The 21,600-nt window shown below is 43.4% G+C and overlaps 1 protein-coding gene across 1 annotated transcript; it reads left to right on the forward strand.

Annotated features, from left to right (window-relative positions):
- Positions 1-824: 824 nt before the first annotated feature.
- On the forward strand, positions 825-13,805 carry dkk2 (dickkopf WNT signaling pathway inhibitor 2; the record flags this gene model as incomplete). The annotated part of the gene is made up of 4 exons (XM_083634587.1): positions 825-1,022; positions 9,081-9,231; positions 10,002-10,133; positions 12,186-13,805. The coding sequence occupies 4 exons, from the start codon at positions 825-827 to the stop codon at positions 12,434-12,436; spliced, it is 732 nt and encodes a 243-aa protein (XP_083490713.1). The 3' UTR covers positions 12,437-13,805.
- Positions 13,806-21,600: the final 7,795 nt, after the last annotated feature.

The raw sequence follows: 21,600 nt of genomic DNA on the forward strand, positions 1-21,600 counted from the left end.
GTCAGATGGGTTTAGATTTGGAAGTTACATGTTAGAATTTGTTGGCTGTTTTTACGCATGGGTAATTTCCTCAAATAACTCAAATTTAAAAAGGGTTAATTTACGATTTACGCGTGATTGTGTCAAACGTTCCACGTTACTGACAAACCCTCTTTAGTGTAGCCCCCAGTCCCCCGATTTCTTTCATTTCCTACGCGCCCAACCGCCTCGCAGTAAAAAGGGTCAAGCGCTCAGTTAAAATACACAGTGTATAATTTTATAGGTTTTTCCCAACGGGGCTCCTGGTGCCGGTGTCGAGACGACAATGCTTGAGCAGCAGTGCCGCACACAGATCAGTTTCATTCTTTGTCAGTTGTGAATGGGGGCGGAGGAAGCAAAGCCATTAGAATCCTATAAAAAGAAAGTATCCGAGATCATAAAATAGCAGGCTGCAGGACTAAGCACTCACTCACAGCCAGACAGAGTGGAAAGCTCTTGTCAAGTTTCGCTCTGACCTTGACAGCATCAGCATTTTAAGAGATTCAGCTCATCAATTTTTCCCCTCCCTAGACTGAGCTATCGGTGTTTTCCAGATAGGTGACATGTGTGTGTCGATGGCAGGCATTCGTCTGAGTATCTAATTTACAGGGCAAAAAGTTGGGCCCCACATTACTTTTTGCACTGCAGACCGTCCAGTTATAGCGCATGGACAGTGCAAGAGCGCACACAAATCAGTGAGAAGGTTCATTTTTGCGGCGCGTAAAAAGTTCGCGCAAAGTTCAGGTTGTTCATTTCTATTTAAGTTGCCTCTTTTCCTTTGGCATTTCAACTTTTTTCTCGGAAGGATGCTCGTCCTTACTTGGAATAGATGGTGTGTTCTGGTGTTTCTAGTCGCTACGTTGAGGATGGGGACATCCCAGGCATCAGAAGCGCGGTCAAAGGCGAACTCCATCAAGCCGGCTCTGTTGGAAGAGACACCCACGCCTGCTACAAACCGCTCCGCCACCCTCCACAGCGGGATCACTAAGAAATATAACATCCAGGTAATTTCAAATTATTCACATTTAGCCTATCAGGAATTACAAATTGATATTGCAATTCCAATGCGCAATTACGCACAGCCTCAGTAAATTTGTCCTCGCTTTTTTCTTTCGGGGATTTGGATTAATTGAATAATTAGTTATAAGTGTAATACTTAGGCTACCAATAATCTACCAATTCAGTTGTAAATCATTGTGATAGGACGATTGAGCTGTTGTACGGTTGTGTCATGGATGCAACTACGCGTGCGTATTTGTGTGATAGCGTCTCCAAATAAGCGATTGAAGTAGCCCTATGCCATTAAAAAAAAGCTTTCTCACGTGTGAATCGTTATTGGAAATTGCGGGGATTGGACCCCTCATAAACCCTAATTGCCTTTCAGACCTGACGCCACAGTTGGGTGCTGCGCACTTGCACAGTAAATCATTAATGCCAGCAGAAATGTGAGAAAAAGTTAACACTTGGGGTAATTTTCTGTCTGGTTCAGTGTCATTAAAGTGGTCCAGACGCTTGCTGGGATTATGAGAGTCTTACTGTGGGGCCGCTGAGGGATACTCTTACCGACCACTTAATACCCACTCAAAGAGTTATCAATTCCTGCTGTTTCAACAAAGTGCGGTATTAGTTTGGCAGCAAAGGATGGGATCAAACATGTTAAAGGAAAAATTGGCAGTCTTGATTTTGCCAAACATTAAAAAAAAAGTTGTGAACATTATGAGTGATTGTACATGATGAGGAATCAGACCTGTGAATATTTATTGTTGGCTATATAGGCGAACTTTGCCTATATAGCCAACTTATAGAACTTCTTCAGACAAAATAATTTCTCAGAAGCGGATGTTTTATTGTATTATCTTTTGCTTGTTGTGGATATAGGTATTGGAAAGCATATCAAACAAGTAGCATAAACAAATATAAATTAACTAGACTGGACAGGCCTACACCCACTTGTGTTGATATAAAATAAGTTTTAATTACTCATTTATGTATGTTTAGCTCTCAGTTGTTACGTGGGCCATGGTGTCCTTTTGAGCAGCAGATGGCACTGCCACATCTCCATCACATCTTGCCCCACGTACGGCATGCACAGTCTGTACTTCTGGTCACAGAAACAGCTGATTCTCTTTCTCTCTCTCTCTCTCTCTCTCTCTCTCTCGCTGCCTGTCTTTTTCAATCAATCAAAGTGAGTGATATCAAATGCCTGATGGCCTCAATGTGTAGCATTAACGTATGTCTGCGTTTGTCTCCGGACTGTCACTTGTTGGATGTGTCTGCAGCATAGTGCTGAGGTCAACGCTCTGACATCCTGCTCAGACAGCTCGGAGATTATGAAAAAGCCACTTTTTTCCTCCTCTGCGGGAGTATGGAGATCCAACCCCAAAAGCACCGCTGCCAGACCTCAGTTTAAACGCCTGCTTACATCCTTGCCATTGCAATAATCTTGAGTGGTTTGGAAGAGTGGACTGAGGGGATACAATATGTGTGTGCAGAGACCACCATACTGTTATGTAAGTAAAGTGCCATGGTATATTTAGCTGCGTGTCCAAATGAAGATGGCTAATAGCTTCTATGGCAGCAGGAGGGTGTGCGTGTGTCTGCGTTCTGGCTGCCAAAGGGTTTTCCAGAGTTGTGAAGTAACAGCCGCAGCTCACCCTTGGCCAGATATGTGGTTGGAGCCTGGCAAGCAAACTCCACTGACCTTCTGCCTCCCTTAATAGAGTGGTCATTTATGAGCAGAATAAATCAAAAATAACACCACTGGCCTCTTTAATAGCTTTAATGGACGAAGCGTGGCGAAGATTTGTAACAATTTAGTAGCGATCACAAGGATACTGAGTTACAATCAGCATGCGGCTGTGATTATCTTACAATGCATAAAATAGCGGTTTGAGTGGTTGAGTTAAGACAATGGGATACTGTATTGTGTGTAAACACAGAGAAAAATAGCCTGAAACATCACTTAGATCTTTTCTTTCTATAGTTCACATTAGGCCCGCATGTTATCCGCCCGCATGGAGGGGATTAACGCTGATTGGGTAGATTGGATGTAAGGTTGGAATGGGAATCCACAACCCCTTAATATCTCCTCTGACTTGTTTGCCAGTTAGTAGATTTATGGTCAATATGTCACGATGTTGAGTTCACTGCCATTTGTGAGGAATAGTTGGCAGATTATCACACCTCTTCGCTGTACTCAGTGGTTCAGGACATGAGCGATTGCATTGCTCACCCTTTACAGTTTGAGTATGAGTGAGCGTCTCCTTCATCACAATACACTTTTTTTTTTTTTTTTTTTTACTTTCCCTACATTTTTCATATTATAACCACTCTCCATTCCCCCCAGCCAAACACAAGAAGGGGGTCGACTTTTATATGGCATCGGGCAGCTGTTTGTGGGCCTGAAAACCTCCCAACATTAAAGAATATGTGGAAGAGTACAAAACAAGCTCCCAATGAATTGCCCCATGCTGGCTTGCTTTCAAAAGTAGCAAATTATCGAGGCAGAGAGTCCAGCCAGTGGAGACGAGCCATGGCAGCAGGGAACGCAGGGTGTAATTTGGTGGTTCATCTGTCAGATTAGAAACGCGGGTCAAAGCCATCGGTATAGGAAGCATGTGACAGCCTAATGTGCTCGTATTTCCTGGGGCTGTTGACGAAAGCGGTGCGCTCGCGTTGTTCCCGTTGGCGATAAGAGTTACACTCATCGCACACAAAGCGGGGCTCAGGTTTTGGCTACGCCTCGTGATTCAGTCACTTCAATTAAGGCAAGCTGCTGAGTGTTTTCCCGATCGCCCTCACCCTTTCACATCACACTGACTGGGGTAAAACCGACAAAACCAGAAATGGGGGCCCTAAGACCTTGACAGCCGGCGCTCGTGGGTGGGCACTGGTTCCTTGGAAGGAAACCAGCAGAAATGGATAGTATGGGGAGGCAGCACTCACCACTGTAACCTCTGAACCCACAAGGGAAGCGGCAGCGTGGCGGCACTCATGCAGTTACGTGTCTGTTAAACATCAACAGCCGGTCAGCCAGCCTTAACTAGTTGCTTTATATAATTCGACACAGAGATTACTTTAACAAGCAAATCTCAGAAGGCTCTGCCTGTAAAAGTAGAAGCTATGTCTCCCTCTCTCTCTCTCTCTCTCAGCCTCTTCCTCCCCCCCTGCTACCTTCACTGGCTGCTCAGTGATGCTAATGAGCTGAGAGGGAGAGAGGAGGCAGGCAGAGGTGTGGCCGCTTGTTAGCGCCTTGCTTCGCTCTTCAGCTGCGGGTCTCCTGTCCGGTGGCCCGTCCCGTCAGCGGGTCCCTCGGGGGCTGTGAGGGCCCCCATGTTGGAGCCAATTAGGGACCCCGGCTCACCTCCTTTTAATTGGACTTGTTAATGAGAGAGGAGACCCAGACAGGCCTTCTTCCACAGGGTTACACCTTCTAGATCACCGGCGTGTAGAGCAGGGTTACACCTTCTAGATCACAGGCGTGTAGAGCAAGAGCTTAGAGAGGTGTCATTTATGGTGACTCTGTTCCAAGCAGGGCAGAAGGATCGGCGAAATAAGAGCAGTTTGGCGTGTATACTTAAGTTAAGAGAAATAAGAGCAGTTTGGCGTGTATACTTAAGTTAAGAGAAATAAGAGCAGTTTGGCGTGTATACTTAAGTTAAGAGCGGTCTAGATGTTGGGAGACTTTGGAGTCTAGCCCCTCAAAGAGACATACGCATAAACACATGTGTTTTGAGTGATGAAAGAAGCCAAGTCGTGTTTGCAGAAATGTTTTGTGCGTATGTCTTGTGCGCTGCCATCCTATGTTATCTGATAGCGGCTGTCTGTGCTTTCAGGGCTCATGAGGTTTGTTTGCTCAGTGACATAGTTTATTTGACTCTGTAAGGCCCCGGCCACTCATTAACCCCATTCACAGTTTCAGGTTACTGGCTTCATCTGTGAAGGTCAAGTGCAATCACGACATAAGCTCCAAAAAGTGTGTACGTGTGTCTGCATGTGTGTATGTGCACGAGTGCATCTGTGCGCACGTGTGTGTGTGTGTGTGTGTGTGTGTGTGTGTGTGACACTCAAAGATTTCTGTTAATAGAGACAATATGAAATACTTTTTATAGACCTGCGTTTATCTGTATGTTGGTAGCTGAAAGCAGACTTAATCAGGTTTGTTACATTTTATTACATGTCAAATGTATCAATCTCCTTTCTTGCAACATTCTGTCCACAGAAACTGAGCACACAACACCTCTTGTGTCACAGTGCAGTCGCATCATATTATATCAGTGCTTTGCGGCATGACTCTAAAGATGTAAATAGGGGAAGTGGGGAAGGTTCAAAAGCCCTTGTAGATTGTCGCTCCCGCACATTTCGAGGTGCGTCTTCAAAGCCCGCGGAGCTTTACCAGCACGAGAGCAGCACGAGACAGGGCCCGGGACGTCCCTCATGCCTCCGCCGTCTGTCTCTGCCTTTATCGTCTCACCAGCATGCCGAGAGGGTTCTGCCGAGTACACGGCTCTCAGCCCACTTCCTCCACAGGATACCAGGCCACGCTTTTATGTGAGAAGACTGTCTGGGGGGGAAAAAATAAGGGAGCGACAGAAGAAAAAAAAGTGGCCGCTAAAGTGGGCCGAAGACGGGAGATGAATGAGACGCATGCAAACGAAACCCCATCCCTCAGAAGTTGTGAATGAGGCGTTTTAAAACACGGCGAGATAAGGCGAGATTATCGGCCGCGATTGGGGCTCGGGCCTTGTATCATTGGGTTTCAAAGGGCTGTCTTGTGGTTTGAGCTGTGATGGAAGAGGTGAGCCCCCTTCCTCTCCCCCCCCCCCCCCCCCCCCTCGCCGCCTCTCTCCCCCCCGCTGCCTCTCCCCCATATGTACCATACACTGTAATCAATCCAAGACTGCTGGCCAGACACTCCGATAGGAATCAGAGCAGGTAGTGTGAAGTACTGCCGCACATAAGCCATTCGTCTTCATATTTAGCAGCCCGTTTATCACGTCAGGGGGGGAAAAACTCCCGCTGCACTTTCTTGAACTTCTCGTCAGATCGCGGTGAGCTTAGCGCAGCATATTTTCTTCCCTCAGCGGCGCTTAATTGAAAATGGCAATGTACAAATCACTGTAAATAGGTAATTGACACAGAAAGAGAAATGCAGTTTTGAAATAGGCCGTGAGATCGGGGAATCTTTTTGACCATTCAGAGAAGGGTAACACATACAATAAGGGTCACTACATTAAGGGTTTAATTAGTGCCTAATAAGCATTACCTAACCATTAATTAACAGTTAACTAATATGTAGTAATCATTTACTAATGGTGCTCATGTTAACTAGGTATTATTTAATAGTTTAGGGCTAGTTCATGTTAGGATTAGGGTTATGGTAGTTAATGGTTAGGGTTAGAGTTAATACACATTAACTAAGGGTTAGTTCATGCTTACTAATGCTTATCAATGCTTATTAAGCATTAAGTAACTGTTAATTTAGTGACCCTTATTGTAAAATGTTACCCAGAGAACATTTCTCAATATAATAGTAATTAAGACTTTTTTTTTTACCCATCAACACTTGATTACATTCATTAATAGATTTAGCATGTGCATCACGGGGGGTCTGTCATAATGATGGAGGAGTATCCATTTAATATTTGTCCTTGTTTGTCCATGGCTGTATCATTGGCTCCATGTGTTTTCAATGTGACAAAGTCAATACGACTTACTCTCCATCCAATGCGTCTAATCTTGTTCACTTTCTCAAACACAAGCATATTGAATAACAACTTTTAATGCCCTCAGATACTGATATTTTTGAGGGTTGATTTAAACATGTGGTGCACATTCGCTTCTGGAGTGATGCCTGTTCTGGGTATTGCAGACCGTCCCTGTTGACCTTATAGCCCCGAACGGAGTTGGCCGTTTATTGTGGCTGTAACGATTTGACTCTGATTTGAACTTTCTTTCATATCCATTCATATGTTTATTGTTCCGTGTTTGTCAGTGGTAAGCCACACTAAATCACATCTGTCAGTACAGTACCGGCTAAATGTGGTTGCGGCGGCGGCAGTGGTGGTGGTGGTGGTGTCGGTGATGCCAACCAAACATGTTGTTCTAATGTCAATCTACACTGGACAACTTACACAGTCAGATTCCTCAGTTGCCCTGTCATCGCACTGATTTGCATATTTTGCGTAGGTGTTGTGTTGTAGCAGCCGTCTGACAGCTGAGTCTATCCCACGCAGGAGCAACATCCTAAAGTCAAACTGAAAGCATTCCCATCTGCGGTGTTAAGACTTCCGAGGCCTATTGTGTCTCGCCCACTTCCGTTATTGTGTCTCGCCCGGTCTCGCCCAATGGAGCCTCTCCAAAATATTGATGCTTCCTTGCAAGCTTGCATCTGTTCAAAATGCCTTTTTCCCCCCTTGATGAGTTCAGTAGGATTCGTGACATTATTTCATTTGTCTGAGGAGCTCGTTTGATTTGTGATACAACATCTTTCAAACTTCCTTTGCTCGCCCTCCAAGTCCAACGGCGACAAGGCTTCCATGTGAAAGGGATTACATTATGACAGCGGTTCCAGTAATATTTCCCATTGTTGTACGCGCTTGTTATGGAAAAAGTCAGTTTGGCTTTGATTGCACTCCTAGCTGCTGTGGACAGTGGGTGCTGTGTTTATAGAAAAGGGGTGGTCTCGCTACCCCGGTCATCTCAGTCCACTTACTTTTATGCGTTCATCAAACTTGAATGATCCTAGTTACATTGTTATCATGATGCCCTTATTGTTTTGCTGGACAATAAAAAACGTGTCCAAACCAAACCCCAGTCAAACAAGAACCCAAATGCCAAATTGCCAACAAGGAACAGTGAGACACCACGCTAGCCAAATCTAGAGGAGTATGAGTAACTAATTACTAATTTCTGTGGACTAATTAGGCCTCTGAGCGCTTTCTCAATTGAGAGAATCTGACTGGTGTTTTGTTTGTTGGGGAAATGCCAATGCCTCCATTGTTTAGGACCTGAAAATGTTTCCCATTCCAGTGAGAATCATGTTTGTCCCTCTGTAACATGTTTTCCACTGCTGGAAACACTAATTCTGCTTCGGACGGAGGGAACACAACCCAAATATTGTTAATCTAGTTACTGTAGGCTATGCGATTTCAATATCGGTTGGTTTGAACAGAGTCGAAAAATTTGATTTATTTGACTAAGTGGAACAGAAATGCGTTTGGTAATGTCTGGTAACCATTATACTTGAATTTTATAACAGAATTAGGAAACTGATAGTTGTGGGTAATGGGGTTGCTAAGTTGCTTAGTTAACCTGGAATGAACCACAGTGTCACATCCACTAGTCAAATACCAAAAGCAAAGGGTAGCCGGTGGGGTATGAGTCCTGGTTGCTGCACTAGCGCCTCCTCTGGTTGGTCAGGGCGCCTGTTCGGGGAGGGAGCGCTACATCCTGCTGGTGAAACTCCTCGCTGTCAGGCAAAAAGAAGCGGCTGGCGACTGCACATGTATCAGAGGGAGCATGTGCTAGTCTACAACTCTCCCCAGATCAGCAGAGGGGGTGGAGCCATGGCCACGACAGCAGGGGGATTTGGCCAAGGACAATTGTGGAGCAAATGGGAGAAAAATCTGTGGTTGAGGGACAAAAACAAAACAAAAGCAAAGCTAAAACAACAGCTGAACATAACTTATCATAATCTTTCACATCAATGTCAAGAAAAAGGGAGAAAAAAATATTTGATATGGTACAGTTTGGTCTACATTGTGGATGCAGGAGGAAAACCCCCAGTCCCAGTCATACAAGAGAGCCAGTAATAGGATATGATTTTGAAGATGTGATTATGAGATATTTATTATTTTCTTTTTTTTTTTGCTTGTTGATGACATCACACATAGTGCTCCTGATACTCATCAGTACAATTACGTAATTACGTATTACGTTTTAGGGTACGTTTTTCCCACTTTTACTGCACCTCTTACAATCTGCGTGTGCATTGTGCAGTGATTTTTCATAGCCTGCAAAACCGAGTAAACGCCCACGCGGCCTGTCTCCTCCCTCCACAGGTGTATCCATGCAGCAACGACAAGGAGTGCAGCGTGGGCAGCTACTGCCACAGCCCACAACAGTCCCCGTCCCGCTGCCTGACGTGCCGCAGGAGGAAGAAGCGCTGCCACAGAGATGCCATGTGCTGTCCCGGCAACCGCTGCAGCAACTGTACGTACACAGTCGTAATGCACGCCAATTACAGCCCATTGTGACTGCAGGGTTCCATTCAGCAGTTTAATTTCCTGTCATATGGAGACATGCTGGAAATAGTAAAAAATGGTTCAGGTCCGCTGACCGCATAGTACCACAGTATCTAACCCAGAGATCTGGGCCATTACATTTAAATAATGCCGAACACATGCTTTGAGACAGAGCTTATAATCTCGAGCTATATAGTTGGACTGTATTAAATTGACGCCCAGAGGTCAGGAATCAACGGCCCTGTTTTGGCTTGTTGTTTGAGCAATGAACTGTGTTCGTATGTGGAGTCGAAGCTGTGCAGAACTCAAACACAACTCTTTCTAAACAGTTGCATTGCTTAATGATTTTCTTTTTACCCATTTATCAAACTGAGCCTAATGGCTGGTGTGTGAATTGCAGGGGGGGGAAATACATCTTCTCTATTGACTTGCCATAGCTGACAAATTGCTAATAGGAGGCTGTGGCTAAAGTCTTGATTACTAGAACATTCGCCGTTAGCGATCACCAAGACAGGCCTCTTACAACATCAAGCCTTTCCTTTAGCTGGCAGGCTGATCATGAGGTTGAATGGGGTATTCTGACCATGAGGTTGAATGGGGTATTCTGACCATGAGGTTGAATGGGGTCTTCTGACCATGAGGTTGAATAGGGTCTTCTGGGGTTGTGTGAGAAGCTGGGCCGTCTTCACTGCGATGTATGATCTTTTTAACACATTCTTCTGTTTCCTCCATCTCCAGATATTTGCGTCCCAATCTCTGAGAGTGTGCTGTCACCTCACATCTCAGCGTTAGATGAACACAACAAACTCTCCACCAAGGAGCACAGCTGGAGGAAGAGCACGAAAGCACACGCTAAGCATTCTCTGAAAGGTAAGATTTGACTGCTGGAGAGCCAGCCATCTCCTTTGGACTCGTAAACACATTTTCTTTAAAAAAAATGTATTTGTTTTTCTGATTTCCCCCCCATTTGTACTTGGCCAATTTCCCCTGGTCGCTGCTCCACCCTCTGCCGATCTGGGGAGAGCCGTAGACTAGCACCATGCTTCCTCCGACACATGCGCAGTTGCCAGCCGCCTCTTTTCACCTGACAGCGGGAAGCTTCACCGGCAGGACGTACTGTAGCACGTGGGAGGATCACGCTATTTCCACCAGTTCCCTTCCGCCCTGAACAGGCGCCCTGGCCGACCAGAGGAGGCACTAGTGCAGCGACCAGGACACATACCCCTAATCCGGCTTCGCACCCGCAGACACAGCCAATTGAATGAACCCGCGACCCTTGTGATGGTAGGCAGGGAATCTACCGCTACACTACCCGGATGCCCAAACACCGTCTTTTCTCAGTTCCTCATGTCTTCCTGACTGAACCTGATGTGAAGGGTTGAATCCCAGCATTCTGTGATCCTCTGTCTGCGTTTGGTACAGAGGTAATGGGCGACGCCACGCCAGTCCACAAACTATGTCGATAATTACCCCACTGCTCATATATCAGTGTCTCTGAGCCCAAGGCACTGCATGGGGGGACTCGAGAAGAAACCACGGGACTCGAGAAGAAACCACAATGCCCCCGCTGTTTCTGCACCTACATAAAACAGCCATACAAACACTTTCATTGACAGTACACGTTGTGTGATACACAAGTGAAAACCACAGAATGTAGGTTTGGCGCGATATACATGCTAATAACTCAGCGAGCCCCCCGCTTGGCACCCGTTTCACCTGACTCAAGTGAATGTAAAGGCCTGTCCATAAAGCAAATATACGTTAAACTTTAACGAGACACTTAAATGGCTGAACTGTGAATGCACTCGCAAGACAACACTGAAATCAGTATGAAAATGGCAGAGTCACCATAAAATTGCTATAAATAGTCATTTTAAGTAAAGACATTTACTTTTATTTGTGTGCTCGACTCCCTCTCCTCGAGATGTTATTGCATTATAAGGGCTGGAGGAAAATCCATCCATTAGAGTGGTTGGTGTTAAGGCACTGAAGACGCAGTGAGGCTTAGCAGCCCACACCGCCGATGGCTGCAACTTCATACTGAAGCGGCTAATCAAGCAACGCTCTTTGTCAGGGAGAGAGAATGCCTGGTCTGCATGACGAAGCAGCCTCTGGCAAGAGGCAAGGCACATTCAAGAGTGTTTCACTGAAAACGAAAATAACAGTCCCAACAAATATTTGTTGTACTAATTACACATTTGAAAGCGCAGTCCGACCCTCCTGCCAGGAATATCAGGTTCCGACCAAATGGGATAATTTGGTTAATAAATCAGGAAATTGTTTGCTGGGAGTTTTACAGAGGGCTTAATACATTTCTAGATCACTAACATGGCCACATAATGCAATTTGAGTTGAAACGAGAAGAAAGGCTTGGATGAACTTATTCATATGGAAGACATAACAGCGTAATGAACAATGATTGTACATTTCCTTTGCTCCAGTTCACTAAAGCAGTCTACACTCAGCTGCAAGATGCTGGATGATTTATAGTTTCATGCAGGCCTTTTAACTTTCACTGATGAGACATTTGGTTCTGTTCCTCTGAGTCGTGTGGAGAGTTGCAGCCTACAGACTTGACATACCCTGTGGCAGTGGTTCTCAAACTTTGTCACATCAAGGACCCCTAAACTGACACAAATTAGACCATGGACCCCCATCTGATAAGATCTTTGCTTTTATTACAGAAAGCGTATGAAACCCATGACCAAAATAGTCATTGTGTTACTTATCGATGGAAGTACAGTGAAAATAAATGATTCCCGTTTTTGCTGGGGACCCCTGGAACCCCCTCAAGGATCCCTGGGGGTACACGGACCCCACTTTGAGAACCACTGCCCTATGGAGCGCTCTACCATTGTTTACTCCGTTTTGTGAACCAGTTCACCTCTGATCACCACTGTTCCTTCTCTTCCCCCCCGGCAGGCCATGAGGGCGACCCCTGCCTGCGCTCATCGGACTGCTCTGAGGGCTACTGCTGTGCCCGCCACTTCTGGACCAAGATCTGCAAGCCGGTGCTGAGGCAGGGAGAGGTGTGCACCAAGCAGAGGAAGAAGGGCGCTCACGGCCTGGAGATCTTCCAGCGCTGTGACTGCGCCAAGGGCCTCTCCTGCAAGGTGTGGAAAGACGCCACCTCCTCCTCCAAGTCCAGGCTCCACATGTGCCAGAAGATCTGAAGGCGAGGCAGCTGCTGTCGGCGCGCGCAGAGGCCTCCGTCTTCGTCTGCCAGGGAAAGCTTTTTAAACGATGGGTTGTGGCTGTATTGAAAAGGAGTAAAAGACAGAGACTAACAAGAGACAGAATGGACTCTACCAGTATGCTGGTTCAAGCTCGCTATTCAGCAAAACGAGGGAAGAGGAAATGCTTTAACATGTTTGCTGTGAGCAGTCCACCCCCCCCCACCCACCTACGCACACGTGCGCGCGCACACACACACATACACACACACACACACACACACACACACATGTGAACGCACGCATGCCTGCACGCACGCGCACACACACACACACACACACACACACACACACACACACACACACACAAACACACGCACACACCTCACGGCTGTCTGTGATGATTGCATTTATAGTGTGTTATCAGAGATATCACTCTCCCAACTTCTTTTTTATTCTCAGAACATTCAGGGAGCCACAAAGTTAGTTAGCAGACCCAGTGTTTGGTGTGGACCTTTTCCACATCGAGGTGACAGACAGAGCAAACCTTCATCTTATGAGTACGCTCAATAAAACAGATATACCTACGTATATAAAGAGAAGCCATACTATACATTATTCAAGCCAACAAAAACATTGATTGTTCAGGAAAATGACCAAATCACAGTCAAAATAGTAAAAGATGTGTCATCATTTCAGCTCTTGAATTCCTGACAAGCACACGTCATGTTCTCAATATTTTCCTGGCGTTTTGCTGTGTAATCTCTTGAAGAATTCAAAATAACCTATCGCTGCACATTAACACATTCATAGCAAGTAACAATGCATTGTTTGTTTGTACACACTACAGACCGTGACTTATGCATTAGCATCCCGCGGCGTTAATGCAACACATAACGCTTTTGTACCAAAGAATGAATGAACAATTACAATAGAATGATGTGTTTCATTTGGGACATTAGCTCCTCACCCAAGTCTGTAGCCACATAAAGAGAGATGAAGTATTGTGTCCATTGTGGAAATCTCTTTTGAAGTTTCAGATACAGCTGTGATCTGTTGGGAGGCAGTTGTGTGGATGAAACTGTTCACTTTTAGGTAGAGTTACAGTCAGCACTCTGGTTCTGATACAAGGCCGATATCAGGCTGAGCGTGGTTCTGCTTTTTATCCAAATCACGTCCACGTATACTGCAGTGGGACCATATGAACGGGATTCAAGGATACAATGGAGGTGCAATTCTTTCCATTTACAGCTGGTGCAAATGGAGACTTGAGAATATTCATTCGAATTGCAAAACGCTCTATACACCATTGTTGTCCATTACCATTGCAATAGACCCTTTTCACGGGGGCCATTTTGTGTCAAAAAGGCAGGATAAACACAGGTGCAAGCAAAACACTAATGAGGGTTTCCAACTTCCAATCATGGAAGATGGAAACCCTCATTAGTGTTTTGCTTGCACCTGTGATTATCCTGCCTTTTTGACACAAAATGGCCCCCATGAGAAGGGTCTATTGAAATCTTTTGTTGATGGCACAGAGTCCTGTTTATTATGTTTATTTTATTTGTCAAATATGACTGCATACCTTCCTCATGAAATAATGTGCAGTTTGGTGTTGTACTGGATGTGAAGCAATGCCTGCTCATTTTCTCAATATCACTTTTAGCAGTTGTTCACCATATAGTCAAGACAATATCACATCTGCCTCCTTTTGCTTTAATTTGTTTTTAGAGCACCAAGTACACCTGTTTTGTAATCATTTAAAACAATATCAATAAGCTCTTATATTGTAAATAGATTGGAAACATTTAAAATGTATTTAAGAATCAATGTATATCATGTACATATAATAAAAATATGAATCCTTTAAATGTTACAACGAAATAATCTAGGTGAGATGAGTAAAAGGATGAGATAGGATGAACACAGTGGGATAGATTAAAAAATAATATAGTTCACATGGTTAGTGCATTGTGTATAGGCAAGGGGAATGGCATAGATAGCTTTGACTGAAATGACAAAGTGGATGCATTTGAGGATATTTCATAATAAGAAAGGCAAGCACATTAATTTCCAAAATAGTTTGTGTAAATGGTGTGTAAATGGTGTCAAGAATTATATCCCTTTAAATATTGTTTGTGTGAATACTTTTCACTGATTTGTTTTGTGTATTTACAATGATGAATGAATAAAAGAATGTATTTTGTATCATTGGTTACATAGGACTTATTATTGCTTGCTGCGTTGCTTAGAGTAACTTCAGATAGCTATTGCAAGAATAGTCTGCAATTTTTTGTATACAAAAAATTAAAGCCAAGCTAAGATTGTTAATGAATGTTAATATTGTGCTGTAGATGAAAATATAAACTTGCACCGATGACGAAAATAGTTATGTGTGTATTATATACATACAGTAGCCAGCCACAAGTTTAGAAGTCACATGTTCTTCTTTGCACACCAATGAATGACACAGACACAACATATAGCCTACCATCATCCATTATAAGGCAAGTGTGCATTATCATCATGAAACTTGCTACAAAATATTAATATTACTTTCATAGTGAAGATAATGTATGTATATAATGTATAATGTATGTATGTATAATATATAATACACACATACATATACACACATAAATATTACTGTACAGTGTACACACACATACATACACTGTGCATGCATGCATGCATGCATACAATACAATGAATAATGAAATAGTTTATGCATCCTTAAAACCATTATGACTGCATATGTTTTTTTTAAATGTCTGAATTCACGATAACTCTTTATAAACAGCATTATAATGCATTGCAATCATGTTCTATAGAAAGTGTTGCAGCATGCCTTTATACATATTACTATTAAATAATATATTACAGTAAACATGGTCAGGGTAATCTTCCTTATGTAGAGACCGATTTGATTGTTAGTAGCTACAACTTTGGAGCAAAATATGATTAATTAGAAATGTGAGATTTCCTATTGGAAGCCTTCAATAGGATCATTGTTCTCACCACTTCAGAGAATGTGGCAGCAACAAACATGTCCCCTTTTGCCTTTGAAAGCAACTTAAATGACCACATTGTAAACAAAATCCTCCATTTTTAGAGCAATATTCTGCAACGTTACTGTTTTGACAGTTGCCAAGAAAGTGACATATTTTTTCCATCAACTTTAACAGGAGACATGCAATTTTCAAGAACATCAAATGCAGTGTCATTGTGGGACTGCTATTGTTCTATTCAATAGGCTTCATCATGTTCCAAATAAATTATATTTATTGGTCAGGGCAACTAGTATTGTGGCATTCTCAACCAAGCCTTCTGCCACTAAAAACATAGATGTTACATGGATTCAAAAGCTGATGAAAATGTTTTATGAGCCCAAAGTATTATTGTAGGCCTACAAATTGTTATCATATTCCAAATAATATAATATATGAAATGCATAATATTACATTTCTTTTTACATTTTCCAATTTGATGTTTCATTAAACAGTACAAGCAGTAAATCGTCCAGAATGTCAGCATGGATTTGTGTTATGTATGTTGTGTTTGTGCAATGTATGAGCATGCCAAGATAAGCTCAGCTTATTACCAATTCTTTAACATCTGGTACTGCTGTGAACTGACCATTGCACACCCTTATATCTCCTCCCACCTTTCTGATACACTTTTACAATCAATTTAACATGTGCAAGAGTATAGGAAAATACTGTAGCTGCTGGATCTCATCTGTTGTCTCTGCAAGTCCCATGTTTGGGTAAAGGAAATTATTAAACAATATGTATTCAGTTTTTCCTTGAGTCATTAACCTATTTTACAGACGATATGGAAATTTCTGAGGCACCTTTTATGTGAATGTGTTCACCAGATGTTTTGATATTTCACTGAATGCACATCCATAAACGTATAACTTCTTCTTCATCATCATCTTCTTCTTCTTGAATAGTAATAATTAACTTAGGTGAACAGAAATGGTTACAGTGATCAAAGTATTAGAGTGATAAAAGCATAAAGCACTATTTTCAAATATTTGCACGCTGTTTTAGTGGATATTTTATGACCTCTTCAATTGAAGGTGCTGAGAGACACAATAAATCATTTTCTCACATTCCTTGACAGTAAAACGCGAAGCCCTGCTATAATTATTCAGCAAATTCTTACTCAACAGTTTACAAGGTTGTGTTTTCTATCCAAGTGTCCAGGCACTTTTTTTTTTACACATGTGCTTTTGATTGAAAATAATGGCTCTACCCTACCTATGTTTGGATAAGGTTTCTATTCAGTGAAATATTGGCTGCGTTTGAGCGGTTATCTCCACAGACACTGGAAAGGCTACAGCGATGGTGACTGGAGACTTCAAGGTCTCCATGGAAAGAACCGTTAGATACCGAAAAGCACTTTCCTTCAGCTGCAGGCCACCCACAGTTTCACTGCCGTCTCCACCGAAAACCTGCTAATGAGGGAGCGACTAGACTGTCACTGACTCCACACTTTCCAAAACGTGTCAGGCGAAATGACAAATCAAGCCGTTCACACAGACAGGTTGACTGCCCGCTAAGATGCCAGCTAAACAAAAACCCTTAATGATTCAATGGAAGGCTTTAATTTTGTGCCCGTGTTGGCATCATGTTGACGGTAAATGTGACTAGGCTTGTTAAAGGCTCAGTATCACTTACTTTTACATTTACCATCGCAGAAGGGGAAAATCTTCTTAAGTTCATGTGGTCTTCTATGCTTATGTTAATGATGGTGGTGATGATGATGATGATGATCGTGGTGGTGGTGATAGAGCAGCAAAAAGATGGTTTGTGTTTGTCTCATGCTTGTCATTGCTTTTGGGTGAAAGGCCCGTATCTCCAAAATGTCAACTTTTCAGGGATTAAGAAGAACAGCCTTGTTGATTACCGTGCATTTAAAAGTTTTTGCAAAGGGTTTCGCAAAGGTTTCATTCGCACCAAGGCGTCATAACATTTCCTCAATCATAGAGGAGTGTGTAATCCTTCAAGTTACACCGCATGATAAAAAAAAAAATTGTTATGAGGTTTTCACATGACAGCAGCATTATATGGGATGATTTTGAGAGAAATAAAATCCATTCTAATCTCAAGCAAAGCTGGAAGAATAGAACTTTTCCTGAGGGGGGGGGGGGGGGGGGGGTGAATAAAGTTTGACATAAATTGATAATTAGACTGTCTCCACCACAGAGGATTACCACTAAAATCACCTTTGAAGAAATTCACATTGTCTTACCTCAGACAAAGAGAGCGACTGTCTTGTCTTGCAGATTTGCAGAAACCGCAGGGAATATGCGGTGGGATACTTGCACACACCTCAACCTCCTCACACAGCGTCTGTCAAGTCGCTCATTCCCAAACGCTTTCAGCCTGGGACCCAAATTTGAGGAATTTAGTTTCACCCTGGGATCCATTATACGGAAATCACAGCAGTTCTCTTGTTCTGTAGGCAGTGGTGGAAGACATATGCAAATCCATTATTTAATTAAAAACAGTCGGGTCTAACAATCAATCCCCAGAAATACTGTAAGATTATCTGGTAAAAGTGAAAGCTCCTCAATGAACATTCTTCATAAGTTCAAGTATTACTTTTGATTTTTAAAATGAAATGCAGTTGAGAATTACAAGTGAAAGAGTATGTGCAATATAATCCACAGATGGTGGGAAGTCTTCCATATTTGGCACATGTCAAAGAGGTCACTGCCTGGTCCACTCTTGTGTGGTTTAGTTGTTTCTCGTTTTGTTTGCTTTTCAAAATCAAAGCTTGCATTATTTTTAATGGATCCCATCTCTTTGTATCAAGTCATCATTAGTAACAGCAGGTGTTTGATAAATGCATTAGAGTGGGTAGTAAGAGATTTGTTCTGAAATGCTCTGTGTGTCTGTTCTTCACATATCTCGAGAACCGTTCATCCGATCGACTTCACACTTGGCGGGTGTGTTGCTGGGGAGCCGAGGAAGTGCAGTGTCGGATTTTCAATTTTGACACGCAACACGTTGAATGTGAATAAACTGACATGCAGGCAAACCCTGAGGGGTGGGTGCAAGCCGGAGGAGGATGGGGCGGGGGTGGGGGGGTGGGGTGGGGTGGGGGGTGGTGGGTTGGGAGAGCAATGCCAAAGTGTGAATGGCGAGGAGAGGAGGGAGGGGAACAGGCACTGCACGCAAGCACGTGCGTGTACACATACACACAGACACACACACACACACACACACACACACACAAATGACTCGTTTCACTTCCAAATTTGATACATTCAGTCCAATAACATTTGGAAGGTATAGAAGAGCTGCATGACTGAATTATTTACCCCCATTCAAGTTAGCAGAAGGCTAACCGGAAGTTAGCCAGCTAGGCTGAGCGGAAGTCTCTGGTGGGCATCATCATGCTCCAGTCCAGCACAGGAATGTTGCCGGATGAACGGATTGAAAACTCCCATTTACTGTGGAATACAGAAAGGGTTATTTTGTGGTGATCATCATTGTGGGAAGTCGTTTGGCAATGGCTTGAATGTAACGGACGTGCGTTTATATGTAAAAGTTACGTACTCCAGCTTTAATCTGCCAATCTATGGAAAGTTATGGAATAACTAAATCTTATCAGATTGAGACTAGTCTCACATGGTCAGACCCAACATCTTACATCAGCACACTTGCAGCGATGGAGGGTCTGAATTACAAGTCAGCATTTGTGAGTTTTGCCAGGCGGAAGTCTGGCTCTCTGCATGCATTGGTACATCATCGTTCAAAATGTACCTCCCACGAGTTGTTTCACGCAAATAAGGAGGTCCATGGGTGGTCAATTCATATGTCTGTCAATAGTCACGCATTTTGTTTTGGTCTTAGGGGGCGGTGTTAACCACTTTTCAAGATTTGTGCACCAGACGTAGATATCTATATGGCTGGCTACTGCGAGCCTAGATTGAAAGACTACAAAAAGGTGGAGAACCACTACAGTCGATGTAATACACCAGAGCTATTTTATTCATGATGCACTGTTGGCCTATCTAATTACACAAGGCCATTTTAGGACCTAGGTGAAAGAACTGTGTAGGGAAAACTGCTTTTAATTCTGGCACACTAAAGATGTATGGTGCTACTTTGTATATAGGCAATGATAGCAATGATGTTGAAAGCAGTATATATTGTTTGTTAGAGGCATATTTATGACTATTGATATTTGGCTGACCTGACCACCCTGAGCTTCCTATCCCTAGCTACTGCTCCTCTGGCCTATCCCCGCCACCTTCCCTCACCACGCCCCCTCCCACCACCCACACCCCCTACCCACCCCTCGAATCCCAACTCTCTACGACCTTCCTATCCCTAGCTATGACCCCCCTAGCCCGGCCCCTTTTGCTGACCACACCCCCTCCCACCACTGACACCCCCCTAACCACTTCCCTAGCCCAGCCCCCTTCACTAAGTGATGTCTTAAGACTAATTTCAATAATGAAGACTACCTCAGCCAATACCCGGTCCAGGATATATCATCCCATACATTGATATGCACGTCCCTTTCATTCATCTCTCTCTCCCCTCTGCAGCCAATCCCCTGTTCAGGTTATATCACCCATTCATTGATATGCACGCCCCTTTCATTCATGCTTCTCTCCTTGTCCAATCACAGTCTCCCATGCTCCCCCTCTCTGACCAATATCCAATCAGCTCAAGCCACTCAATTTCCCTCGCTTTTCTGCTGGCCATTCACCTAACCGGAGTAGTATATCAGAGTCCATGTTTTTTACCATGCCGTTACTCACCTATGTGTGCTGTCACCCCTCAGTTGCTGATCATCGCCGAAGCAGTTGTTTCGCCCCACCTCCTCCCCTGACCACCACCAACGTCATGACTCCTGAATAATTCCCTATGGGGGGGATTCCCATTCCTATATATCACTGACTTCCTCCTCACATCTCAGGAGGAGCGTCATCATATCATGGAGTCATATGCCAAATCTAATTTGTTTATTGTATCATTAAAGTTTATTTGTACCTTCTTCCTTCTTACTAGTCTCTCATTATTGAAATGTCCATCAGTGAGCGAAGGAGTGAGTCAGTGAGTGAAGGAGTGAGTGAGTGAATGAGTGAGTGAGTGAGTGAGTGAGTGAGTGAGTTAAAAATCCCTTTAGCCTACTTGCTTTCATTTATTTCCTACTTCTGCAAGTGGGGAAACAGAAAGAAGCCCACAATACATTTTGGGTCCTCATCCATAGTTTAAATAAATAAAAGGCACCCAGACAGACACACATTTATATTGATAAAACACATAGATTGAGCCAAAACGTCACCAGAGATGACTGTTCAGTTTGGATGCTTCCTGTTGTTTGCTTATCTTGCTGTTCTTTGATTATAGTCATCATTACGATTGGCCAGGTTTGAGTTGTATCATTGTGGCTAGGTGGTTCATGGTTAATATTTTCCATTACCTCCCTCGCTGCGGCATACTCATGCAGGCATACTGTACGGTCCAAGAAAAGAAGGCTTTTTACATCAGAGGTTATCCAAATAGATTGGGTCTACTCTGCCAACTCCCAGTCCCTGGACCCCCGCCTGCTCAACCACTGCTTTTTGTCAATTCTCAGTATCTCTCTGCTCTGCTGCAGTTGCATTAGTCCTTAATGGAAATACCAAAATGTGTATAATAACTGCACATAAAAGGATGAAGATTTCAGCTAAGATTTCAGCGTAAATAACGTATTTTCAAGTCAACTTGGCATCTCAGAGCTTCTGGAGACTTTGATTATGCCAGGTGAGCAATATGGAGGCATTTTATGTTTGTTTTTTCTGTTGTTGTTTTTCATATTTGAACTTAATTAACTTCAATTGTTTAGGAGAATTCTGCAACAGTGTTTTGCTGTGAAACTCCACAAATGTGGTGAGTAGCTAATTACTGAATTTTCATTTTTGGGTATACTTATCCTTTAACTCATAGAGACATATGACAGATTAAGTATGATCTTTATCAAAGCGTGCACCACTCTTAGTTAAAGTAGGCAATATTTTTCCATTCAAAGTCTCCTCAATCTTCCCATTGTGAGCTGCATTAGATCACCATATCATCATAGTATTGTCTGTCTGTCTACTCGCACCATTCAAGGTGAAGTGGACAATGTGAATGGAGGTTGTAGCTTCCTGGATC

The sequence above is a fragment of the Poromitra crassiceps genome, assembly GCF_964638095.1.
Source record: "Poromitra crassiceps genome assembly, chromosome: 4".
NCBI classification, from domain to species: Eukaryota; Metazoa; Chordata; class Actinopteri; order Beryciformes; family Melamphaidae; genus Poromitra; species Poromitra crassiceps.